General features: G+C 43.2%; 1 protein-coding gene across 2 annotated transcripts in view; it reads left to right on the forward strand.

Annotated features, from left to right (window-relative positions):
* Nucleotides 1–23,363, forward strand: part of adam12b (ADAM metallopeptidase domain 12b) — a 169,787-nt gene that overhangs the window by 129,321 nt on the left and 17,103 nt on the right. Inside the window, exons 12-21 of one of the 2 annotated variants that reach the window (XM_014204336.3) lie at nucleotides 6,161–6,338; nucleotides 11,213–11,302; nucleotides 11,672–11,867; nucleotides 12,310–12,418; nucleotides 12,939–13,137; nucleotides 13,438–13,515; nucleotides 15,765–15,873; nucleotides 17,676–17,862; nucleotides 18,236–18,338; nucleotides 19,810–20,058. In XM_014204336.3, the coding sequence (XP_014059811.2) occupies nucleotides 6,161–6,338; nucleotides 11,213–11,302; nucleotides 11,672–11,867; nucleotides 12,310–12,418; nucleotides 12,939–13,137; nucleotides 13,438–13,515; nucleotides 15,765–15,873; nucleotides 17,676–17,862; nucleotides 18,236–18,338; nucleotides 19,810–20,058 (1,498 nt within the window). The remainder of the gene's footprint in view (nucleotides 1–6,160; nucleotides 6,339–11,212; nucleotides 11,303–11,671; nucleotides 11,868–12,309; nucleotides 12,419–12,938; nucleotides 13,138–13,437; nucleotides 13,516–15,764; nucleotides 15,874–17,675; nucleotides 17,863–18,235; nucleotides 18,339–19,809; nucleotides 20,059–23,363) is intronic. The other variant, XM_014204340.3, reaches the window with a different exon arrangement.

A 23,363-nucleotide genomic window follows, 5' to 3' on the forward strand; every position in this document is an offset into this window, starting at 1 on the left:
TGAGCATTCTCCTGTTACTGGGCAGATAATAGGAGCTCAGTTACTGAGTGGTCTGCCTGGCAACAAAGGGATTGGATATGCACAGTCACGCGAGCACGCCGTTCCTTCTTTTTCTTCTTGAATGAATATGCTATTGTCCGGTTGGAATATTATCGCAATTTTTTGTTAAAAATACCATAAAGATTGATTTTAAACAGCGTTTGACATGCTTCTAAGTACGGTAAAGGAACATTTTGACTTTTCGTCTCTGGTTCCGCGCTCGCGCGTTATGCCTTTGGATAAGTGATCTGTACGCACGAACAAAATATGGATTATTTTGAACAAAAACAACATTTCTTGTGGAAGTAGCAGTCCTGGGAGTGCATTCTGATGAAGATCAGCAAAGGTAAGAGAATATTTCTAATACTAATTCTGAGTTTAGGTTGCCCCGAACTTGGCGGGTGTCTGTATAGCTCACCGTGATGGCTGAGCTATGTACTCAGAATATTGAAAAATGTGCTTTCTACGTAAAGCTATTTTAAAATCTGACAAAGCGGTTGCATCCAGGAGTAGTCTATCTATAATTCTTAAAATAATTGTTATTTATTTTGTCAACGTTTATGATGAGTATTTTTGTAAATTGATGTGCACATTCACCGGAAGTTTTGGTGTGGAAGTAGCAGTCCTGGGAGTGCATTCTGACGAAGATCAGCAAAAGTAAGAGCATATTTATAATACTAATTCTGAGTTTAGGTGGCTCCGAACTTGGCGGGTGTCTGTATAGCTTGCTGTGATGGCGAGCTATGTACTCAGAATATTGAAAAATGTGCTTTCTCCATAAAGCTATTTTAAAATCACACACAGCGGTTGCATAAAGGAGTACTGTATCTATAATTCTTAAAATAATTGTTATGTATTTTGTCAACGTTTATGATGAGTATTTTTGTAAATTCACCGGAGGTTTTTGGTGGGAATATATTTTCTGAACATCACGCGCCAATGTAAAATGCTGTTTTTGGATATAAATATGAACTTAATTGAACAAAACATACATGTATTGTGTAACATTATGTCCTAGGAGTGTCATCTGATGAAGATCGTTAAAGGTTAGTGCTTCATTTAGCTGTGTTTTGGGTTTTTGTGACATATATCCTTGCTTGGAAAATGGCTGTGTGGTTATTTTGGTCTATGTACTCTCCTAACATAATCTAATGTTTTGCTTTCGCTGTAAAGCCTTTTTGAAATCGGACAATGTGGTTGGATTAAGGAGAAGTGTATCTTTAAAATGCTGTAAAATAGTCGTATGTTTGAGAAATTGAAATTATTGGATTTTTGAGGTTTTGTATTTCGCGCCATTGGCTGTTCCATTGGATATTGGCTAGGTGTTCCGCTAGTGGAACGTCTGTCCTCATTAAAATAGAACTCAGACAATGCCCTGTTTTCAACAGAATGATGGATCAATGGGAACAATCCTACAATGTCCTCAGTTCACTTCAGCTGAAAGGCCACTGAGCACACACACAAGACAAGAAATAAGGCATTGCAGTTCGGGGGGGGGTGTGTGTGTGTGTGTGTGTGTGTGTGTGTGTGTGTGTGTGTGTGTGTGGTGTGTGTGTGTGGTGTGTGTGTGTGTGTGTGTGTGTGTGTGTGTGTGTGTGTGTGTGTGTGTGTGTTCATTCGTTCACATATACACGTCAGCTGGATATGCAATACCTTATTTCAGCCAGTCAAACATATCCGCCTCCGGGCTGAATTTACAGTGGCTTGTTGACAAAACCAGTCATTTCAGCAGTCCAATCTGAAACTCACTTCCTCCTCACAGTTTTCTGCCTTCTTTACCGTAGTGCACACTGTCTCTGTCCCTCAGTCCTGCTTCATCTTCAGAATGTAAGAAGCCGAGGAACAGGCAGTGACCCCTGTGTAGCTGCCTGGGTGTTGTGTCGGGACATTCTTTACTCAGACTTGCTAATGGAGTGGTGGACAGGCTGCATCTAAATGATGTGATTATCACTGACGCTGCCAACTATAATCAGGGGCTCAGATAGAGATCCACTGAGACAGGTTTTTGCTAGGCTAGACAAGCGCTAAGTGGCCAGTGGCCTTTTATTTACTGCATTTGATTTGTAATAGAAGAACAGAGGGAGAGATGGGAGGGAGAGAGAAAGAGATGGAGACAGAGAGATGTGGTGGGCTAGCTTAGTTGGGATATACAGTTACAGGATTGTGTTTGTATAGTGTACATAAAGAAGATCCCAAAGAAAGGTGGGCCCCTGATTTGAAGTATGACAGATCTTAGAGTGAGAGAGCCGAGAAATCCACTGGGATGGTGGGGAATTTTCATGCTAGTGGATTGTGACAATCTCAAATAAGTTTGCTTTGGGTAGTCCCAGTTAGGGGGCTGTATCAGATCCACAGCACGGTGTATAACTGGGCTGCACACTCAAGATGAACCTCTGGAGAGGGGGAAATAACTACCAATGTCAAGGAAGGAAGGGATTGAGGGAACATTGACTAATTATGGGCTTGGTTGCCTGAGTTGTGCGTCAGCATGCGACTGTGTGTGTGTGTAACAGTTTACTTTTATGTTGCGGAGAGTCTCCTCACCCACCACCTCCATTGTCAACAGACACCCATGCCAGCGTCCTATCCTCCTTGGCATTTACTCCGCCCACTGAACCCAGTGGCTCCTTGTTTGACTTGATTAGACTGACAACAGTCTTCTGCGGCCCCTGATGTAGGCTAGATTCAGAGAAACGCTACTGTTAGTTACCCGGGGTGGCAGCCCAAAATCTGCCTCAGCACAACCTTGCCATATCAGTGTGACTGATACCTCTGCATGTGTGGCATGACCACGGAGGGTCCCAAATCCTCTATGTCAGAAGCCAACAGAGATTTACAAGGCCTTGTTGTTGCAGAGGAGGAGACATTGAGCACTGGCGACCTGAAAATGACTGCAGTGCAGATTGTTGTCCTTGCCCTCTCTACTTTCAAAGCGTTCCAAGGAAAAATGTAAATCAGTTCTGTGTAATTCCTCAGACCGGCTGACGAAAGAGCACATCAGATCATATCCATTTCCTCTTTCCCTCTGTGTGTCTGCCTGGCATTGAACTCCTGTTAGTAATAACCCAGGCTGTCGGCATCTGAGCCCCCCGGGAGTACAAAAGGTGCTGTCTGTCATCATTGCTCTAAGTAAGATATGAACGCCCATTCATCTTATGAGCTATCAAGGCGTGATCAGAATATGAATGAGGTTCTGTGTCATCTAAGGCTTTTATGAAGAACCTTATTTAGTTGTGAAATGACAACCCTTGTTGCCTTTCATACTGTCCGTCAATCAGGCCCTGCAGGATGGCTAGGTTTGAGATACTCTACAACCATTATGTGGCATCCGCCCCGAAACCTCCTAGTCCTAATTAGATCTACATTGCTTGACTGCACGTGGAGAAAAGATGAGGGTTTTAAGCTAATATTATCCACTGAAACGTATAGTAATATCATTTCCTGGACGGTGTAGCCGGCACATGGCATCAGCTGATAAAACAGTCACTGGGGTGTAGGGGGATCCAAATTCCACAACTGTATTAAAAGACTAGAGGGGACTAGAGAGCAGAGCCCACGCCTCTCCCCAGGCCTGGTGGAGCTGCTCTGGGCCCTCAGCTGGGGAGGAGATGATGGACAGTCTCAGGCTGGTCGGAGCAGATTGCTTTGTCTGCTAGTGGAGTTAAGCTTTGTCGGCCTGTGTTTTTTCCCAACACAGATCATGGGGTTCCACCACTCTGGTGTGTTATCAGCAGCAGGCATTCTATTTACGAGGGCCTGCTCAGTGGCTTGGTGTGGCCCTGCTCACCCTAGCTTTGGTCCCTCCTAAAGAGCAGGGGTAAACACATCTAGAACCATAGCAAGTGGATTAGGGCAGCAGACATGCTGACGTGGTGGCGGTCATCACTACTCCCAGGGAGTTGTTGTAAGTGAGAGTTCAGTGTGTTTTTCCTCAGTGGTAAGGAGGAAGCACAGTGTGTTTTCTGGCTGGCCCGCCTTACCTCTGTGCCCCTAGCAGGCTAAAGAGTGAACTGATGACAGTGCAATATCCATGAGTTACAGCTGACAAATCCCCCCTAGGCGGAGGCGAAGCATCACAGATCCCCTCACAAACCAGATGCCAAGTTTTAGCTACAACCCGACTCTGTGTAATGTCACGTTAAAGAAAGTGATTATGTCCAATGTCAAGGTTTATCTTCAAAACTTTTTGGGCCCACGCAATGACAAGTTTACCAACCTGGTCCACCCAGTGCCAAGACTCTCAGTCCTTTTAGTCCGCCGACTTATTGAAGCAGTCATGTCTGATGTCAGCTTTTCCACAGTCCCATGCCAACCGTCACCCTCCTGGCTATCTTGCTCGATCCACACCAGCCTCCTAGCTCCATGCCAGCCCTTATCCTCATCTGTTGCTTTTAAGAAGGCTTTTCAAAATGTCGCCTGTCCAAAGCCAACCCCCCCATCTTCACCACTCACGACACCGCTCACTGTCAGATACCAAGCTTACCCAAAACCTCTTTTTTATGTGCCAGCCACCTGCCAATACCAGTCCCTTACACTGTATTATTAGCCAGCTTTACATACTGGCGGTAGGCCAGCCTAGTCATACAGTATAGTTGTATTGTAGGCCTATATGTCTCTGGCTCAGCCCACTTGCTGCCATTTATAGTACTGTAATTACAAATTTGTCACGTCCAGTGTTCTGTCCTTTGGCTTTAGTCTCTTACTGTCAGAGTTGTCAGGGTGATGGGAGGGGGGGTAGAGGAGGACAGGGGTTGATAATGAGGTGAAGCAGCAGTGTGTATCCGTCGCTCCTCCTGTGGTTTGTTGGTTGCTACATACAGTACACACACTGGCATCACAGAAACCCCCAGGGAGGACAGCTGTTACAAACAGACATTTCTCTACATTTAGGATGTTTTTATTTCCGATTTTCTTACTTTCTTATGTAGACATACATAGACTGGTTAAAAGTCAAATAAGAATGTCAATGTACTGTATGTGCCACAAGCTTGGCTGCAGCTAAAGGTCTGATCAGGTCTGATCATCATGTTTAAAATATGCTTCACCGCGTGGTATAAGTAGAATATTATGTTGTTGTTGAAGGCACACAGACACGCACTAAGAGGCATGTGTAATTTCCCCATAGCCCTCCGCTTCAGAAGTCGGTTTCTTCAAACGGCCCAGATTACCCAAGATCCTCTGTGATTGAAGACTTAGGTCTGCCTGAGCGGCGGATACATATTTATGAACTAAGGGGCTTGCAGACCAAGCTGTGTCGCTTTGTTGTATTGCTTGTTTGTTTGTTTGTTTGTTTGTCTTTGTGCTTATGAAACTGTGTCGAATCAGAGCACAACTGATGTCGGTAGACCGTTAAATATGTGCCAAGGCCTTATGAATGAATAAGCATGGTTGGGAAGGTTACTTTCTAAATGTAATCTGTTACAGTTACTAGTTACCTGTCTAAAATTATAATCAGTAATGTAACTTTTGGATTACCCAACTCACTTTTGGTTTACTTAGAAGAAGACAAAAATGATCCAGCAAAAGCATTTGGTGTGTCATCATTGCGGTCTCTGACTTGTGGTCAGACTCGCTCAGATGGAAGAAACTTTAAGTAGCACATTTTCTACATGCTGAATTTAATGTCATTCAGAAAACAGAAAGGTGTCGTTGTGTATTCTTTCTGAATTTAAAAGTAATCTAAGAAGTAATTATCTAGTTTTTCTAAAGTATCTGTAATCTGATTAAAATATTTTAGCTGGTAACATTGCTGATTACAATTAGTTTTCTGTAATCAGATTACTCCCCAACCCTGTTACTAAGTCAGTTGAGCCTTTATAGCTCTGTCTGGGTTTGTTCGTTTATGGCATGTATACATTTACTTATGAATTCACTTATCCTAAATGTACTTTTAAAGCAAATTTGAACCGGGAATTACATACATATGGGAATGAATCAGATCATTCTTGAACGTAGTATCCTGTTGGACTGTTTTATGGAAACTCTGACCTTGAACGCCAGGAACATTCTATATTGGTTGTGCCCATATCAAAGGATTGTGCACACAACTGGTGGAATGTGACAGTGTATCTCCATAACAACACTTTGCACTCAGCAAGTTGCCATTATCTTTGCCCCTCAGGTATCCATTTCCTACTGTGTTCAGCACCTGCAGTAAGAAGGACCTGGCAGCCAGTCTGGAGAAGGGAGTGGGGATGTGTCTGTACAACATGCCTGAGGTCAAGGTGCTCTACGGGGGACAGAAATGTGGCAACGGATATGTGGAGGAGGGAGAGGAGTGTGACTGTGGAGAGCCGGAGGTACAGTAACATTCAACCACACAGAACACAGAGGAACATTTTCCATATCATATTGTACAGTTTAAATACTAACGTATTGGACCACCAGTCACTATCCAGACTAAAGAACAAAAAGAAATACAAAAAACCATGAACACTCACACAGAATAGCAACAAATGACACACAGTAACTACAAGCAGTCAGGGGAGGCAAGTAGCCTAGTGGTTAGAGCGTTGGACTAATAACCGAAAGGTTGCTAGATCGAATCCCAGAGCTGACAAGGTAACGCTGTCATTGAAAATACGATTTTGTTCTTAACTGACTTGCCTAGTTATAAAAAATATATATATATATATATATATATATATATATATATATATATATATATATATAGCAAAGCACAACAACTCACACAAAGCCCCACAAGAAATGTAAGAAAGCACAAGCATATGAAAAGGTTTGTGTAACGTGCTTCAATATGTGCTGCGTCGGAAATAACGTGACTCTGATAACTGGATTGATTTGTGGGGATTTATTTGCCACCTGCAGAGAGTTGACAAAAACAGTTTGCAGTGTCAGCTCTTGCGGAAATGCTCTTGCGCACCTGTCAGGGTACAGCAAACCATTAAGTACATGGAAACATTACACCATCATACCCCACAGGCTGCGTGGCTAACCTAGCTAGCGAGTTACAGTAAATAAAACTTTTTAAAATGCTCTCTTGCATGGTAAGTATAATTACAGGGGTAAGAAAAAGTATGGTAACCCTTTGGAATTACTTGGGTTTCTGCTTAAATTGGTCATACAATTTGTTCTGATCTTCATCTAAGTCACAACAATAGACAAACACAGTTTGCTTAAACTAATAACACACAAACAATTATACGTTTTCATGTCTTTATTGAACACACCGTGTAAACATTCACAGTGCAGGTTGGAAAAGAATGTGAACCCTTGGATTTAATAACAGGTTGACCCTCCTTTGGAAGCAATAGCCTCAACCAAACATTTTCTGTAGTTGCGGATCAGACCTGCACAACGGTCAGGAAAAATGTTGGACCATTCCTCTTTAAAAAACTGTTTCAGTTAAGCAATATTCTTGTGATGTCTGGTGTGAACCGCTCTCTTGAGGTCATGCCATAGCATCTCAATCGGGTTGAGGTCAGGACTCTGACTGGGCCACTCCAGAAGGTGTATTTTCTTCAGTTGAAGCCATTCTGTTGTTGATTTACTTCTGTGTTTTGGGTCGTTGTCCTGTTGCATCACCCAACATCTGTTGACCTTCAATTGGCGGACAGAGCCTTACATTCTCCTGCAAAAAGTATTGATAAACTTGGGAATTTATTTTTCTATCGATGATAGCAAGCTGTCCAGGCCCTGAAGCAGCAAAGCAGACCCAAACCATGATGCTCCCTCCACCATACTTTACAGTTGGGATGAGGTTTTGATGTTGGTGTGCTGTGCCTTTTTTTCTCCACACATTGTGTTGTGTGTTCCTTCCAAACAACTCAACTTTAGTTTAATCTGTCCACAGAATATTTAGCCAGTAGTGCTGTGGAACATCCAGGTGCTCTTTTGCGAACTTCAGACGTGCAGCAATGGGGTTTTTTGGACAGCAGTGGCTTCTTCTGTTGTGTCCTCCCATGAACACCATTCTTGTTTAGTGTTTTACGTATCGTAGACTCGTCAACAGAGATGTTAGCATGTTCCAGAGATTTCTGTAAGTCTTCAATTGATGCTCTAGGATTCTTCTTAACCTCATTGAGCATTCTGCAGAGGACAGCATACCTTCTCCCAAGGATAGGCAGACGAGAGGACAATTAAAGGGGAAGCAACAGGTTACCAAACAAATGGACCAAACAAACCAAGGATGCACTATCAAACCTGACATTACACACTTTTTTAAACATGCGATAATACAGTTCAGTGCTTTTTACATCAAATTAAATGACAGCAACCCAGCTGTGCTAAAATACACATACAATGTAAATGACTCCAAAAATAAATGTATCACCTCTTGAGAGGACCCATTGACCCAGTCACCTCTGCTCTATCAAAATAAGAGTCCTTTGTACAACTCCTTCGAAATAAAATGCCTGTGCATAATCTATGGTAACAACATCACTATGCCACATTTGCATACGTATAGTTGCATGCCATGCTGTCAACATTGTTATTTTGCCACAAAGACAATGACATCGATGTGTAAAAGAACCCCATGCATAACACTACAAAACACTGGAGACCATCAGCTATTTTCAGCCATTTACCCAGACCCCCCCTTTCCCTGTCAGCCTCCCATATGTGCCTAGCACTGCCCTGACACTGTGCCACAATGTCACATCCTGTTCATTTACTCATTAATCAAGTGTGCCGTCCAGATTTGTGACAATCCTAATAAACAAGAGAGTAATCAGGGCGAGGTGGAGCTTTCTTTGTCTGTGCCATCAATACAACAGAGCACCACACTGACATGGCTGCCATGGGAACTGAAGCCAGTCCAAACCAGTCCAGACCCACATCTGGGGAACAGGTACTGGAGCAGTATTCAGCGTCACCACAGCAGCTGCTCTCACATCCCACGGAATATGAAAAATCCCTCTGGCACTGTGCTTAGGTGTTAGTCTTCAAGCAGAACAGCAAGAAAGCTGGTCATGAACTGGATGTGGGTGTGTTTTTGTTGTCTTAAGGATGACAGAATGGTTAAGGATACCATTAGGGGGGGTTTTGATGAAGATGCATTTGATATGCACACAATAGAACTCTTTTAGCACTCCCATTCCATCATACACCCACATAACTCTCTGTATCCACTCCTCTCCAAGATGACTATCTCATTTACTGTGGCATCCAATGCCTCAACTAATAAACAGAACATATCTGTGCTTTTGAGTCTACCCCAATGATACACACTGATGTCCTTCGATCTCAAGTGTTTACAGATTATTTGTCAAGCAATGATGAGACCAGTGTCACCTCAATTACAGTATGAGGTATTTCCAATCAGGCAGTAATTAGAACGCTGTAATGCCAGCTGTGTGGTTTGGGTTGGCATACTGCCGTTCGCCGTTCCATTACCCCCCCCCCCCCCCCCCGTGCCCCTCCGTGACCCGGTGATGTCACCACAGGCCCAGTTGGACCGGGGGATAAAAGCATCCCTCTATCCCCATAAACAATAGGCTGACGTCAGGCCACAAGAGCACAGCCAATCCCATAAAACTCCCTTCAACAGTGAAGCAGAAGCCAACTAAGCCACCTCTAGTCCTGACCCACCAGCATCAACGTGTCGTCAGACCACAGCGTCAACGCACCAGGGCCTGGTTGGGGAGTAAAGACAAAGGAGAGATGGTGTAGCTGGGACTCTGTTGTGGCCTGGAAGAGAATGTTCATGGGGTTCAGCCTCTAATTAAAGATCTAAAAGGGATTTCAACACCGTTCTGTACGCTACATATTCGTCGCCAGACCCACTGGCTCCAGGTCATCTATAAGTCTATGCTAGGTAAAGCTCCGCCTTATCTCAGTTCACTGGTCACGATAACAACACCCACCCGTAGCTAACGTTCCAGCAGGTAAATCTCACTGATCATCCCCAAAGCCAACACCTCATTTGGCCGCCTTTCCTTCCAGTTCTCTGATGCCAGTGACTGGAATGAATTGCAAAAATCGCTGAAGTTGGAGACTTTTATTTCCCTCACCAACTTTAAACATCAGCTACCTGAGCTGCTAACCGATCGCTGCAGCTGTACATAGTCCATCTGTAAATTGCCCACCCAATCTACCTACCTCATCCCCATACTGTTTTTATTTTCTTTACTTTTCTGCTCTTTTGCACACCAGTATTTCTACTTGCACATCATCATATGCTCATTTATCACTCCAGTGTTAATCTGCTAAATTGTAATTATTTGCTCCTATGGCCTATTTATTGCCTACCTCCTCATGCCTTTTGCACACACTGTATATAGACTTTCTTTTTTTTCTACTGTGTCATTGACTTGTTTATTGTGTTATTGGCTTGTTTATTGTTTACTCCATGTGTAACTCTGTGTTGTTGTCTGTGTCACACTGCTTTGGTTTATCTTGGCCAGGTCGCAGTTGTAAATGAGAACTTGTTCTCAACTAGCCTACCTGGTTAAATAAAGGTGAAATAAAATAAAATACTCTGTCATTTACTCCTTTAATCTATCACATGAACCATCTACTTCTACGTCTCTTTCCCTCTCTAAATCCCAGTTCATTTTTCACTCCATCACCTCTTGTCATTCACTCTCCAGCACCTATGTGTCTCTCTCTAACACCCCTTCATTCTCTTCATCTCTTTCCCTGTGTGGTCTCTTTTCCTTTCGTTGTGTTTCAGTGTTTGTCCTCTCCAGCACTCAGGAGCCTCAAAGCCCCACCAACCTCACCTCACCACACCCCACCAACCACTTAACTACCTTTACAACATCCTTTCACTACCTTCACCTTCAATGAAATCTGAAACATTGTCCCCTTACCCTACCACACCCCCAACCTACAATACACCCTAAACTTGATCTGTGTCTCTCCACATCCACCCACCCATTGTATAGAATGCACATCAATGAACATTAAAACAGAATGCTGTTTTAACACCAGAGTGAACCAATTCCGAAACATATGAGCCCCGTACAGGGACCGAAGATATGTTTACCCTGACAGAGAATGGGCTCTCTCCTGTCTGTTTGTGCCGTGGTATTGTGTCTCCAGGCTTTAGCTCACAGCGTTAAAGGGCTGTGCTGTGGGACTTCAGGGCTGACAGTGCTCTGGCCGACCAGCTGACCTGGAAGACTGATCTGACACGGACACAGCAACAACAGCTGAGATTCGGGGGTCCAGACTGATAATGAGGTCCATTTGTTGTTTTGTGTCTCAGGAATGCATGAACCCCTGCTGCAATGCCACCACCTGCACCCTAAAGGGAGATGCCGTGTGTGCACACGGACAGTGCTGCGAGGACTGCAGGGTAAGACTGCTCTTTCTGTTTCTATCTTTCTACCTCTCCCTCTCTCCCAAATGTCTATCCCTCCCTCTCTCTCCGTCCCTCGCACTTTTGCTCTCTCATGTCTCTTTCTCTCTCTTTCTCCCTCTTTCCTCCCTGTCGAAGTGACAAAAAGCGTGGAAATCAAATTCTCTGCTCCATTGACATGTTACAAAAGCGAGAGTTTACAGTAAAATAAATGTAGACTTTTAAATCAAGGTGTATTCAAGCACAGGGCCCTCCAGAGTACAAAAAACGATGGCAAACATTTTCAATTTAGTTTGCCCTTCTGATTCCATTGTCATTGAGGTGTGGGTGTGTGGTTATTTGTCTGTCTATGTGTTCTCTCTGCAGCTGAAGCCTGCTGGCACACCGTGTCGAGAATCCAGTAACTCCTGTGATCTGCCAGAGTTCTGTACTGGTGCCAACCCCCACTGCCCTGCCAACGTGTACCTGCATGACGGGCACTCTTGCCACAAAGTGGACGGATACTGCTACAACGGCATCTGCCAGACCCACGAGCAGCAGTGCATCACACTATGGGGACCAGGTCAGTAGGGCGCCCCCCAGGGGACTGGAAGTCTTGATTGTCAAAAAAAATAAAATCAGTCTTCCATGTTTGGAGAGATCAGATGAATACATCTAACTTTCCTTAACATGTTTCTTGAAGTAGCTAAGGAACAATTAATCCTAGCTTATAAATCAGTTCAATGTCAAGGGAGAGGTCATGCAGCACCTGGACAGAACAAGCTAACAGACATCACGTAAACAATAATTTTGATGAAGACAGGTTCCTCCTCAGTTGACCTGCCTTAACATCTGGAGGTCAGGGGTTACCTTTGGCTCATGGGATGCTTTGTCACATCTCTGACTCATCACATCTCGCTCTCTCCCTCTTCCCCTCCCTCTCTCTCAATCTCTCTCTTCCCTTCTCACTTCCCCCCCTCTTCTCTCACTCTCTTTCTATCTTCCACTCTCTCTTTCTCCTGCAGGAGCCAAACCTGCCCCGGGGATCTGCTTTGAGAGGGTCAACTCAGCAGGAGATCCTTACGGGAACTGTGGCAAGGACTCCAAGGGATTGTTTGCCAAATGTGAAGCCCGGTAAGACTTAGCAGCTGTTGTGATGTATGTCATGTCTATTGACCTTAAAAGCAAAAAGAGCTAGCTAGAAAGACCAAGGAATAAAATAATGTTGTTTATCTGAATTGGTATTATCAAGAGTGCCAATTGACAATCAGCATGGCACATTATATGGGACAAATAGCCTAGGAAGGAACAATAATTAAAAACACAATTTGGAGATGATATAAGGCAAATCACAGTTTGAAGTATTCATGAACACTTTATACTATTCATGTCGGCTAATTGTTCTTGGACCTCTAATCAAGCATTTGTTAATTGATGTAATTGCTTTAATGGCTGGAGGGCTGAGGGAGTCATTAAGGTGAGACAAAGGCTGTCTAGTTGTCTTTCACCTTTGGTTACAATTACACACCATCTCTCACATGTCAGAGATTGTCAGTGTTTAACTTTATGCCTTGTCGTGTGTGTGTATGAATATGTGTGTGTGTATGTGTGTGTGTGTGTGTGTGTGAATATGTGGGTTGTTTTTTTTACACAGAGACGCAAAGTGTGGTAAAATTCAGTGTCAAGGAGGGGCCAACCGGCCTGTGATTGGCACCAATGCCGTCTCCATAGAAACCAACATCCCTCTTCAGGAAGGAGGGAGAATCCTGTGTCGGGGGACGCACGTCTACCTGGGTGATGACATGCCTGACCCTGGACTGGTTCTGGCTGGCACCACGTGTGGAGAGGGCATGGTGAGAGCACTCTGTAGGGCGCTGCACCTGTTATCAAGCAGAACTAGAGAGAGACTGTAGTCACCAGTGGTGGGGATGCTAATGCCAAGGCTTGTATTTAGCCCAATTCCAAACCAATCACTTACTGTCATCACTGGGATCAGTTGAATTGGGTCTCTTACAAAAGAACAGCGAATGGAATAGATAGCAGTTCTCGGAAGATAGAATTTCCATTCAATAGCTAACATCACATTTGGAGTACTACAGTACTTCATATTTGATAAATCATTTATTCAATATGACTCTTTCTCTATTCCATAGATGTGTCTAAATCGTCAGTGCCAGAATGTCAGTGTGTTTGGTGTGCACCAATGTTCAGGGAAGTGCAGCGGACGAGGGGTGAGTACTCCGTGTTGGAGGGTATTATTTTATGTTGAGTATCTAGAATGCGGTGACTTATTTCCCTATGTTAGCTTAACACTGTTGTCATGTCAATATTATTAACGTATCACAGCATCTTGTTGACCTCAACATTGCCACACAGTAGAGTAGTACAGTACGCCCTTTACTACACAGAGCGCCAATGTAGTTATCGTAGTTGTAGTTAACTCACCGCCCATGAGTTATGTCAGCTACCCCGATGCTTTCCAATCGATCTTCATCGCTCCGGATGGTTTAAATCAATCCCATCTAATGGCATCATTTATGTTCTACTTAAAGTGCCGTCCATCATCTTTTGTCATAGAGAAGGCAGGCCAAGCAGCACTAGAAAATACTAGCAAGTAGCTATAGTCTGGAAGCATCAAACTGCACTGGTCAAAATGCTCACTGCTGTTTGAATAGGTATTAATACTGCGAAGAGAAGCCAATTATGTTGTATTTACTTTGTTGTTTAGTTCAATGAGTGAATGAATGAAAAGCAGGACCCTGGGCCGGATTTTCTTACTGTGACTGGCTTTTGAACCTCTGCATGGTTGCCCCACCTTTAACAGAGGTGAATATAAAACACAGAATCAAAGCTGGAGTAAGAAATTGCCCTAGTCTACCTTAATAATAATGTTTAATTGCTTCCTTTAAGTTTTATTTGACATTTAATTTTGATGATGTATGATTCAGTCATTCATTAAGAACAGGTGGAACTAGGTGGTGATGTCACCCCTATTACTAACTACACATTAGTGTCTTTATTTATCTAAATTGAACATTATATATTGACTATATTCAGACCATAGAATTAGGAATTAGAATACTAGAATGGATGTGAACCTTCTTATGATGGTCCAAAGGTCAGCCATGTTGGTCAGAGTTGGTCAACCATGGTTTGCCAGTGTTGTCATGAGATATTGTTTAAAACAATGAATGTGAATAATTCATCTTCACTCTATGTGTGTTAGCTAGCTAGCCAGACATTTTAGAGGAATAATTCTATAAATGTTTTTAATTAACTGCCAATATGCCAACATTCCATTCAGTCAATGCTGTCGATCCACAGCCATAAAAAGTCTCAAATCAGTTGATGATAGGACTTATATTTTAGGTTGACTATACTTCCATTACATCATTTCTGATACATCACATGCCAAACTTTTATTCTCCTGCGTAAGTAAAAGCAGGAATTGCATCACCTATGCCTCTACTGCCGTTAATTCAAATGAGACTGGTTTGGGATTTCTCGCTGACCAAGATGGCTGCCATTTTCACCCCATTATGGAACATAGTGTTTATGACATAGCCCCTCTAGTAATTTAATATGATCGCTGTGATTTCAAACCCACATGATGTCACAACCTTAACCAACCCAAGACTTTAAATAAATCCAGAGCCAGTATGCATCTCCATATGTGGCTCTTTGTAGATGTCATTCTGTATAACATTATATGTGCATGAGTGTGTTGTGTACTGTACAGTACGTTGTGGCATAATCCTATCACATCTTTAGATCTCCCCTCAGGGGTTCTTATGTGTCCTTAAATCTTGACCTGACCACCCCTGGCCCCAAACACTCCACACACATAAGGGAGTGTCAGTCACTCTGAGGCAGGCAGGGAAAGCTCTTCCCAGTTCGGGGCCAGATCCGATCTGGAGCGATCCCAGCCACAGGCCTCCCTGCAGCTGACAGCTGGACTCCATTATCCCTCCAGGGAATCTTGTTGGATCCTTTTCCCGCTCGGAAAACTGTGTTTTGGGATGGGCTCTCCCCTGCACATGTTTTCTCCATCATGTTTGACACTGCACAGTCTATGGTGCCCGCCACATGAAAACCGATGGGTCTGATGGAACGAGTGTATGGTTTATTTGTAGAAGTAATTCAAGCATGTGGGCTGGAATCCTATTTTCATCTCTCTCTTTTCTGAGGAATTGCAGGCCTGTGGGCCAGATTAATGCATCTCTCGTATGTCATGTGTGTCATAGGCAAGTACGATGCATACTGGTAGCTTATAAAGTATGTATCCATATCCCATGGATCCTTGCCATGTAGTCTCTCACTACTGTGTGTCGGATGATCCCTAGAGCCTAGAGGCCTAGCACACAAGTCTTCCTGTACTCTGACCAGTGTCTATTGGTAGAACACAAGGTATGGACAGTATTGTGTTGTACAGGTGAAGATGTGTCAACTGAATATTAACCAGCATGCGTTGGGATTCTAGGTGTGTAACAACAAGAAGAGCTGCCATTGTGAGGAGCACTGGGCCCCTCCCTTCTGTGAGAGGGCGGGGTTTGGAGGCAGCCTCGACAGTGGACCAATGAGATTGTCAGGTACAGTACACTCCGTCCTCTTCATACTTCACTAACTGCACCCTGTGTTCCACTAATCTGGGCAGAGTAAGATAGTTAGTTTGGGACAATAATCAGGTTAAAACTTCTTATGGCTGGAATCCCGTTAGCGGGATCGATATGACAACAGCCAGTGAAAGTGCAGGGCGCCAAATTCAAAATGACAAAAATCTCATAATTAAAATTCCTCAAACATACAAGCATTATACACCATTGTAAGACTTTACTTCTTGTTAACCCAGCCACAGTGTCTGATTTCAAAAAGGCTTTACGGCAAAAGCAAACCATATGATTATGTTAGGTCAACGCCTATACTCAAAAAAACACAGCCATTTTCCAGCCAAAGAGAGGAGTCACAAAAAGCAGAAATAGAGATAAAATGAATCACTAACCTTTGATGATCTTCATCAGATGACACTAATAGGACTTCATGTTACACAATACATGTATGTTTTGTTCGATAAAGTTCATATTTATATCCAAAAATCTCAGTTTACATTGGCGCGTTATGTTCAGTAATGTTTTGCCTCCAAAACAACCGGTGATTTTGCAGAGAGCCACATCAATTTACAGAAATACTCATCATAAATGTTGATGAAAATACAAGTGTTATGCATGGAACTTTAGATAAACTTCTCCTTAATGTCAGATTTCAAAAAAGCTTTACCGAAAAAGCACACCATGCAATAATCTGAGTACGGCGCTCAGACACAAAAACATGCCATACAATATATCCGCCATGTTGGAGTCAAAAATAGTCAGACATAGCATTATAAATATTCACTTACCTTTGATGATCTTCATCAGAATGCACTCCCAAGAATCCCAGTTCCACAATAAATGTTTGTTTTGTTCGATTAAGGCCATCCTTTATGTCCAAATACCTCCTTTTTGTTTGCGCCTTAAGTTCACAAATCCAAATTCACGATGCGCAGGTCAGACAAAAACTCAAGAAATTCCATTACAGTTCGTAGAAACATGTCAAATGATGTATAGAATCAATCTTTAGGATGTTTTTATCATAAATCTGCAATAAAGTTTCAACCGGAGAAATCCTCTGTCTTCAGAAATGCAATGGAACTGAGCTACCTCTCATGTGAGCGCACATGGCTGAGGCTCATGCCCTGCTGGCAGTCCGCTCACTCAATGAGCTCTTATTCTCTCCCACTTCACAGTAGAAGCCTCAAACAAGGTTCTAAAGACTGTTGACGTCTAGTGGAAGCCCTAGGAAGTGCAAAATGACCCCACAGACACTGTAGTTTGGATAGGCAATCACTTGAAAAACTTTCAAACCACTTCCTGGTTGGATTTTTTCTCAGGTTTTGGCCTGCCATATGAGTTCTGTTATACTCACATACATCATTCAAACAGTTTTAGAAACTTCAGAGAGTGTTTCCTATGCAAATCTACTAATAATATGCATATCTTAGCTTCTGGGCGTGAGTAGCAGGCAGTTTACTCTAGGCACGTCAGTCATCCAAGCTACTCAATACTGCCACCATCCATAAAAAGTTAACACCTTTAGCTGTACTTTCATAACCTGCTCACAGCAAGTTAGTTACTTTGAAGCTCTACTAAGCTCTCCAAACTTGCAGACGGATCTACCTCAGTCACCTATTCACCCTAGCTACATACAACTCATTACAACTAGACATGTACAACTTTCCCTGTCTGGTCATTCAAGAGCGGAAGGAAATAATGATGTAAATAATGTCAAATGTACTAAAACCCTGATGTAGCTTCTATTAACACTCTCTGTGTGTCTTGTTTGTGCTGTGCTGTAGATGTGCGTGTGTGTGTATTAATGTGCGTGTTGTCGTATGTGACGTCAGCTGACAGCAGGGGGGTTGCCGTGGCAATCCTGGCCACCCTCCTTAGCCTGATGGGTGCTGGGTTCCTGGTATTTCTCAAGAGGAAGACTCTGGTCCGTCTGCTCTTCACCAACAAGAAGACCACCATGGATAAACTGAGGTACAGTAGGACACCTCCTCCCACACCTGTGTTTCATCTTATGTTCTGGATATCAAGACAGAATACTTTTATAGAGATGCTTTCGTGTAGAGATGGTTATCTTGTAGAAATGACAGAGATATTGTTTCTAATATGCGTTATGGTCTCTCTCTGGTGATTTGATGTGTTCACAGCGATAACCTTGTGACTCCACTAACCATGTGAGGGGAAGACGCATAGTCTAGCACATAGTCCTCACAATGCATGCGGGCCTTGTTTGTACAGAAAAAGGCCTGTTACTCTGTGTCTCAAAGCTGCAGCTCCTTAAGAGATGTAGAATAGTAGTTAGTAGAAGACTAGTATAGTAGTTGGAATGTTACCTCTGTCTTCATAGGTCTGTTGGGTCCACCAGGGCAACCAGCCCCAGCCAGACACAGTCCATGTACAGTTCACGACGCAAGCCCCTAGCCAAGCCTCCAGGTGCCAGCGTATACAAGGTGGGTCTCTTTCTGCAGCTGATTTTCCCTGATAGTCACTGTAGTAGAACACAGACTGTTTGTTACACGTGAGGGAGCTGGAGTTTTTCCCCTAACCTTCCCTTATGATCAATTGATTAGATCTGGTTCAGTCATAGGCCAACAAAATGGAAGACGTAAGAAGTACACTTCGCATTGTATAAAAGATTGGGATATGGATGTAGGGACAGCTAAATTGTGTGTTAGCAAAGAAGTATTACAAACTAACTGCTGACAAACTATCGGTCACACACCATTGGATTTCTAATGCAATCATACTGTATCAAAACCCCAGCACCACAACAGGGAATCAACTTGGTGTGAGGCTTGCCATGCTTATCTGAACCTATTCATTCCAGACTTATTGTCAAAACAAGTTGACGGCTAAGCGTATAATTGATTTAGTCTCAGCGTCTCTTTCTTGAAGAAATATGAATGAGGCCACGGAATTGCTGGCAGAAGGCTGAAGAAACTTTGATTGAGAAGTAATCATGGTGCAGTATCCTTATAGGGCTGTGTATAATGGTTCTGCCTGCGATAAAAGCCTTTGTGTTCAGGGACACAGGAGAAAAGAGTTGGTGTCAAGCGTAAGAGGCAAATTGGGGTGGACTTGTTTTAGAATTGATAAGCATGTGTGTGCGCATGTGTGTGCGCGCGTGTGTGTGTGTGCGCGCCGTGTGTGTGCATGTGCGCGTGTGTGTGCATGTGTGCGTGCGTGCGTGCGTGCGTGTGTGTGTGTGTGTGTGTGTGTGTGAGCATTCAAACAGCCACAGTCGATTCCCATGGAGAACAGCTGGAGTGTATCATTGTGGTCAGAGTTCAGGAGTTAAGGGTTTGCTGGCTTGGCCAGGAAGGATGCTTAACCCAGTTCTGTCTCCAACACCAGTCATCTCCTCTAGTAAACGTGACTCTGGCTCCTCAGCAGTATTCAGTCTACCTGCTGTTTACTGTTTGTTCTGGCAGTCACGGTTCCCCCTGTCCAGATTTCCAGCAGACTCTCTGCAGGTCGCCTGGTGTAGCGTAGCTACAGGCCAGGCCAGTTCAGCCAGTCCATCCATCTCCGGTGCAATTAGGTTTATTAACAGCAGTTCTGAACAGGCAATCTGGTGCTGGCTTTGACCGTTTCAGTGTGTTAGATTCACTTACTATGTTTTCTGTTATTGACTGCCTGTGAAACGTGTTAATTCATAGTAATAGTACATCCATGACAGAGAACATGGGTATAGTTTTACCCTGGGTTCTCCTATCTGTATCCAGCTACTGTACATACGTACCAGGGATTTGAAATGATTGTTTGGGAGACTCCAACAGGAAATAACCTAAATGATCTGAGGAAGAGCAGAGGGAGGAGAACATAATAGCTCAAGCCCTGACTGAAAACCCAAACTAATAGCTCTCTCTTCTCTACCTCCCTTCCCCTCCATATCCCCTCCCCCTCACTCCATCCTCACAGCCATCCCACCGGAGTTTGGAGCCTCTCCTCCCTTCACACAGTTTGCATTCCCACAGCTTACGGCGGTTGCCCAACTACCAGCCCATCCACATCAGCCACCCCATGCCTGTCTCCCTGAGTGTGGGACAGCAACCTCTGCCCCCAGTCCCACCCCACCACAGGGCCCTGCCGGCCCACGCTGCCCTCTCCCCACCGCGGGCACCACCCTGCCACAGCCTGCCCAGACAGCAGCCCTACAGGATGGACCAGGTTAGTAGTCACTGTTCTGCCATGCCATCCGCTATGAATACAAATATCCAATGTATTTTCTGTAGGACTGCACAATTAATCGAATGCACAACAAAATCGCAATATTGACATGTGCAATATCCATATCTCAAGAGATTCATATCACATGCAATATTTTGAAATGTCACTCAGCTGCGTGTAATGTTTGTTTTTATAGTTTACTCATTCAAGTAGCACAGCTCTTCCTCCTCGCTGTTAGATTCACTATAAGTTTAGATGCTGTTCTGTTAGGTCAAATGCGGTCAACAGATTGTTCCAAACAAGAAAGATGCTGCTTTCCACTTAGATTTTAAATATAAATCATTCTATTTCTAGGATTCCATCAGTTCACCCAAGTGTTTTGATCTATATCGCAAGTAAAATTGCAATATCTCAAATCGCAATCGCAATGACATTTTTTGCCCATATCGTGCTGCCCTAATTCCCTTTTTGGGGATTTCTTTGGAAATTGACCTTGCTGGAAACAACATAGTAAAAAGTAGATTTATTAATTCACACAATCCATAACATTTGAAGAATATAAATTCAACAAGGGCAATCGGAAATACGTATTCCCTCACTCACTTATTCAAAACACTTGCCTTGTGTCCCAATAAACATATTATTACATAATGGATAAGTTATGGACCATGCATACTAAATAGTGTGTTGCTATAACCACTGGAAGGCATAGCTAAATAACTTAAATGAATGTGTTTGCTCAACTTGGCTCATATGTTCATTCAACTACAAATGATTATTTAAGCAAATAAATGCTTAACTAAAAAATGCTGTGCAACTGGTTATACACAAACACACACGCAGTGCTTTTAACATACGATGTTTTCAACCTACATATTTGACACCCGTTAGCATACAGTACATGAATACATTGTGCATGTCCATTTATACAGTAACTTTTATTCAACATGTCCTCTCAAGTTTTTGGTTCACAGCATTCTGATATTCCTGCTACGCCATAATGTCTGTGTCTATTATCAGTTAATCGGACTAGTCTCTCATCATGGATTTGATTGACTTATTTCAGCAATGTAAGGGTTTTCTGTGTAGTTGTCTAAGGTTGGTGGGGCATATTTACTCTGTTTTAATTTTAGTCCTTAATCACTATAATATAGAAAAACATTTATTGATTGTACTTTTAACAGAGCTGAGATTTACTTTGAAGTGCAAAGTGTAGTAATACAGGTGAAATCAGTCATTGGCACACACATGGTGTGGTAGCAAGAAGATGGGTATGCTGTGAACCTAGAGGTTGTGAGTTCAAATCCTAGGTGAGGACATGTTGATTAATAATTACAGTCCAAATGAACATGCACAAAATAATCATGTGTGTCAAATATGAAAACATGGTATGTCAAAAGCACTGTTTGTGTGTGTGTAACTAGTTCCACAGCCTTTTCAGTTTAGATGGCCAAATAAAATGTTTTTTGTTGAATGAACATTTGGGACGAGTTGAGCAAGTTGCCTGAATTTTTGCTTAAGTTTTCTCAAGTTGGAGCTAAGTTTGGGCCAACAACATTTTTTTTTAAGTTCAGGTAACACTTGAGTAGAGTAAACAAACAAATGCTGTGGAACAACTCAATTTTTTTTTACCGTGTGCACTTTATCCTTAAAGTTGTTCTCCACAAATCCAGTTTTGTGCTGAGCCAGCAAGGCTGTATCTAGAGTATGTAAATCAATCTGTCTGCTCAGGGCTCACGCAGGCAGGTGATCTGTATGCATAGAGCACCATGTCAGATGTCCGTGGCTTTATGAGGTGCAGAGTGCGCTGGCAGATGCACGTCATTGTAAAAAAAAAAAAAAGGAAGACATTAACTTTGAGATGTTACTATTCTCTCTGGTGTATAAAGCACATAACTACTCCCAGATGTAAGGGAAGAGCATGTAAGAGATGGAGAGAGACAGATATAGATCCAATGCATCCCCTTCTCCTGAGAAAGTCTCTGTTGAGGTATGGCAACAAATGGATCACATATGTGAAAATGGAGTGTGTAGCAGCCTAGCATAGTTCAGTTCCCCATGGTAAAAACTAACAACGGATGGTATATGTATGTTGTGTTTTTTTTCTACAATTGTAAGGCAACTTTGGGTCCTTGAAAAACGCTACATACAGTGCCTTCGGAAAGTATTCCGACCCCTTGACTTTTTTCCACATTTTATTACGTTTATTACATTATTCTAAAATGGATTACATTTTTTTTTAATCCTCAGCAATATACACACAATACCCCATAATGACAAGCGAAAACAGGTTTTTAGAAATGCCTTATTTACATAAGTATTCAGACCCTTTGCTATGAGACTCGAAATTAAGCTGAGGTGCATCCTGCTTCCATTGATCATCCTTGAGATGTTTCTACAACTTGATTGGTCCTACAGTTGACAGTGCATGTCAGCACAAAAAAAGCCATGAGGTCGAAGTAATTGTCAATAGAGCTCCGAGATAGGATTGTGTCGAGGCACAGATCTGGGGAAGGGTACCACAAATTATGCTGCATTGAAAGTCCCCAAGAACACAGTGGCCTCCATCATTCTTAAATGGAAGAAGTTTGGAACCACCAAGACTCTTCCTAGAGCTGGCCGTCCGGCCAAACTGAGCAATCGGGGACGAGGGCCTTGGTCAGGGAGGTGACCAAGAACCCGATGGTCACTCTGATAGAGTTCCTCTGTGGAGATGGGAGAACCTTCCAGAAGGACAACCATCTCTACCGCACTCAATCAATCAGGCCTTTATGGTAGAGTGGGCAGATGGAAGCCACTCCTCAGTAAAAGGCACATGACAGCCCACTTGGCTGTCAAAAGGCACCTCAAGACTCTCAGACCATGAGAAACAAGATTCTCTGGTCTGATGAAACCAAGAGGGAACTCTTATGCCTGAATGCCAAGCATCACATCTGAAGGAAACCTGGCACCATCCCTACGGTAAAGCATGTTCGTGGCAGCATCATGCTGATGGGATGTTTTTCAGCGGCAGAGACTGGGAGACTTCTCAGGATCGAGGCAACGATGAAAGGATTAAAGTACAGAGAGGTCCTTGATGAAAACTTGCTCCAGAGTGCTCAGGACCTCATACTGGGGCGAAACTTCACCTTCCAACAGGACAACGACCCTAAGCACACAGCCAACACAACGCAGGAGTGGCTTCAGAACAAGTCTCTGAATTTCCTTGAGTGGCCCAGCTAGAGCCCGGACTTGAACCCGATCAAACTTCTCTGGAGACACCAGAAAATAGCTGTGCAGCAACGCTCCCCATCCAACCTGACAGA

This window comes from Salmo salar, chromosome 01 (assembly GCF_965601325.2).
Source record: "Salmo salar chromosome 01, fSalSal1, whole genome shotgun sequence".
Lineage (NCBI taxonomy): Eukaryota > Metazoa > Chordata > Actinopteri > Salmoniformes > Salmonidae > Salmo > Salmo salar.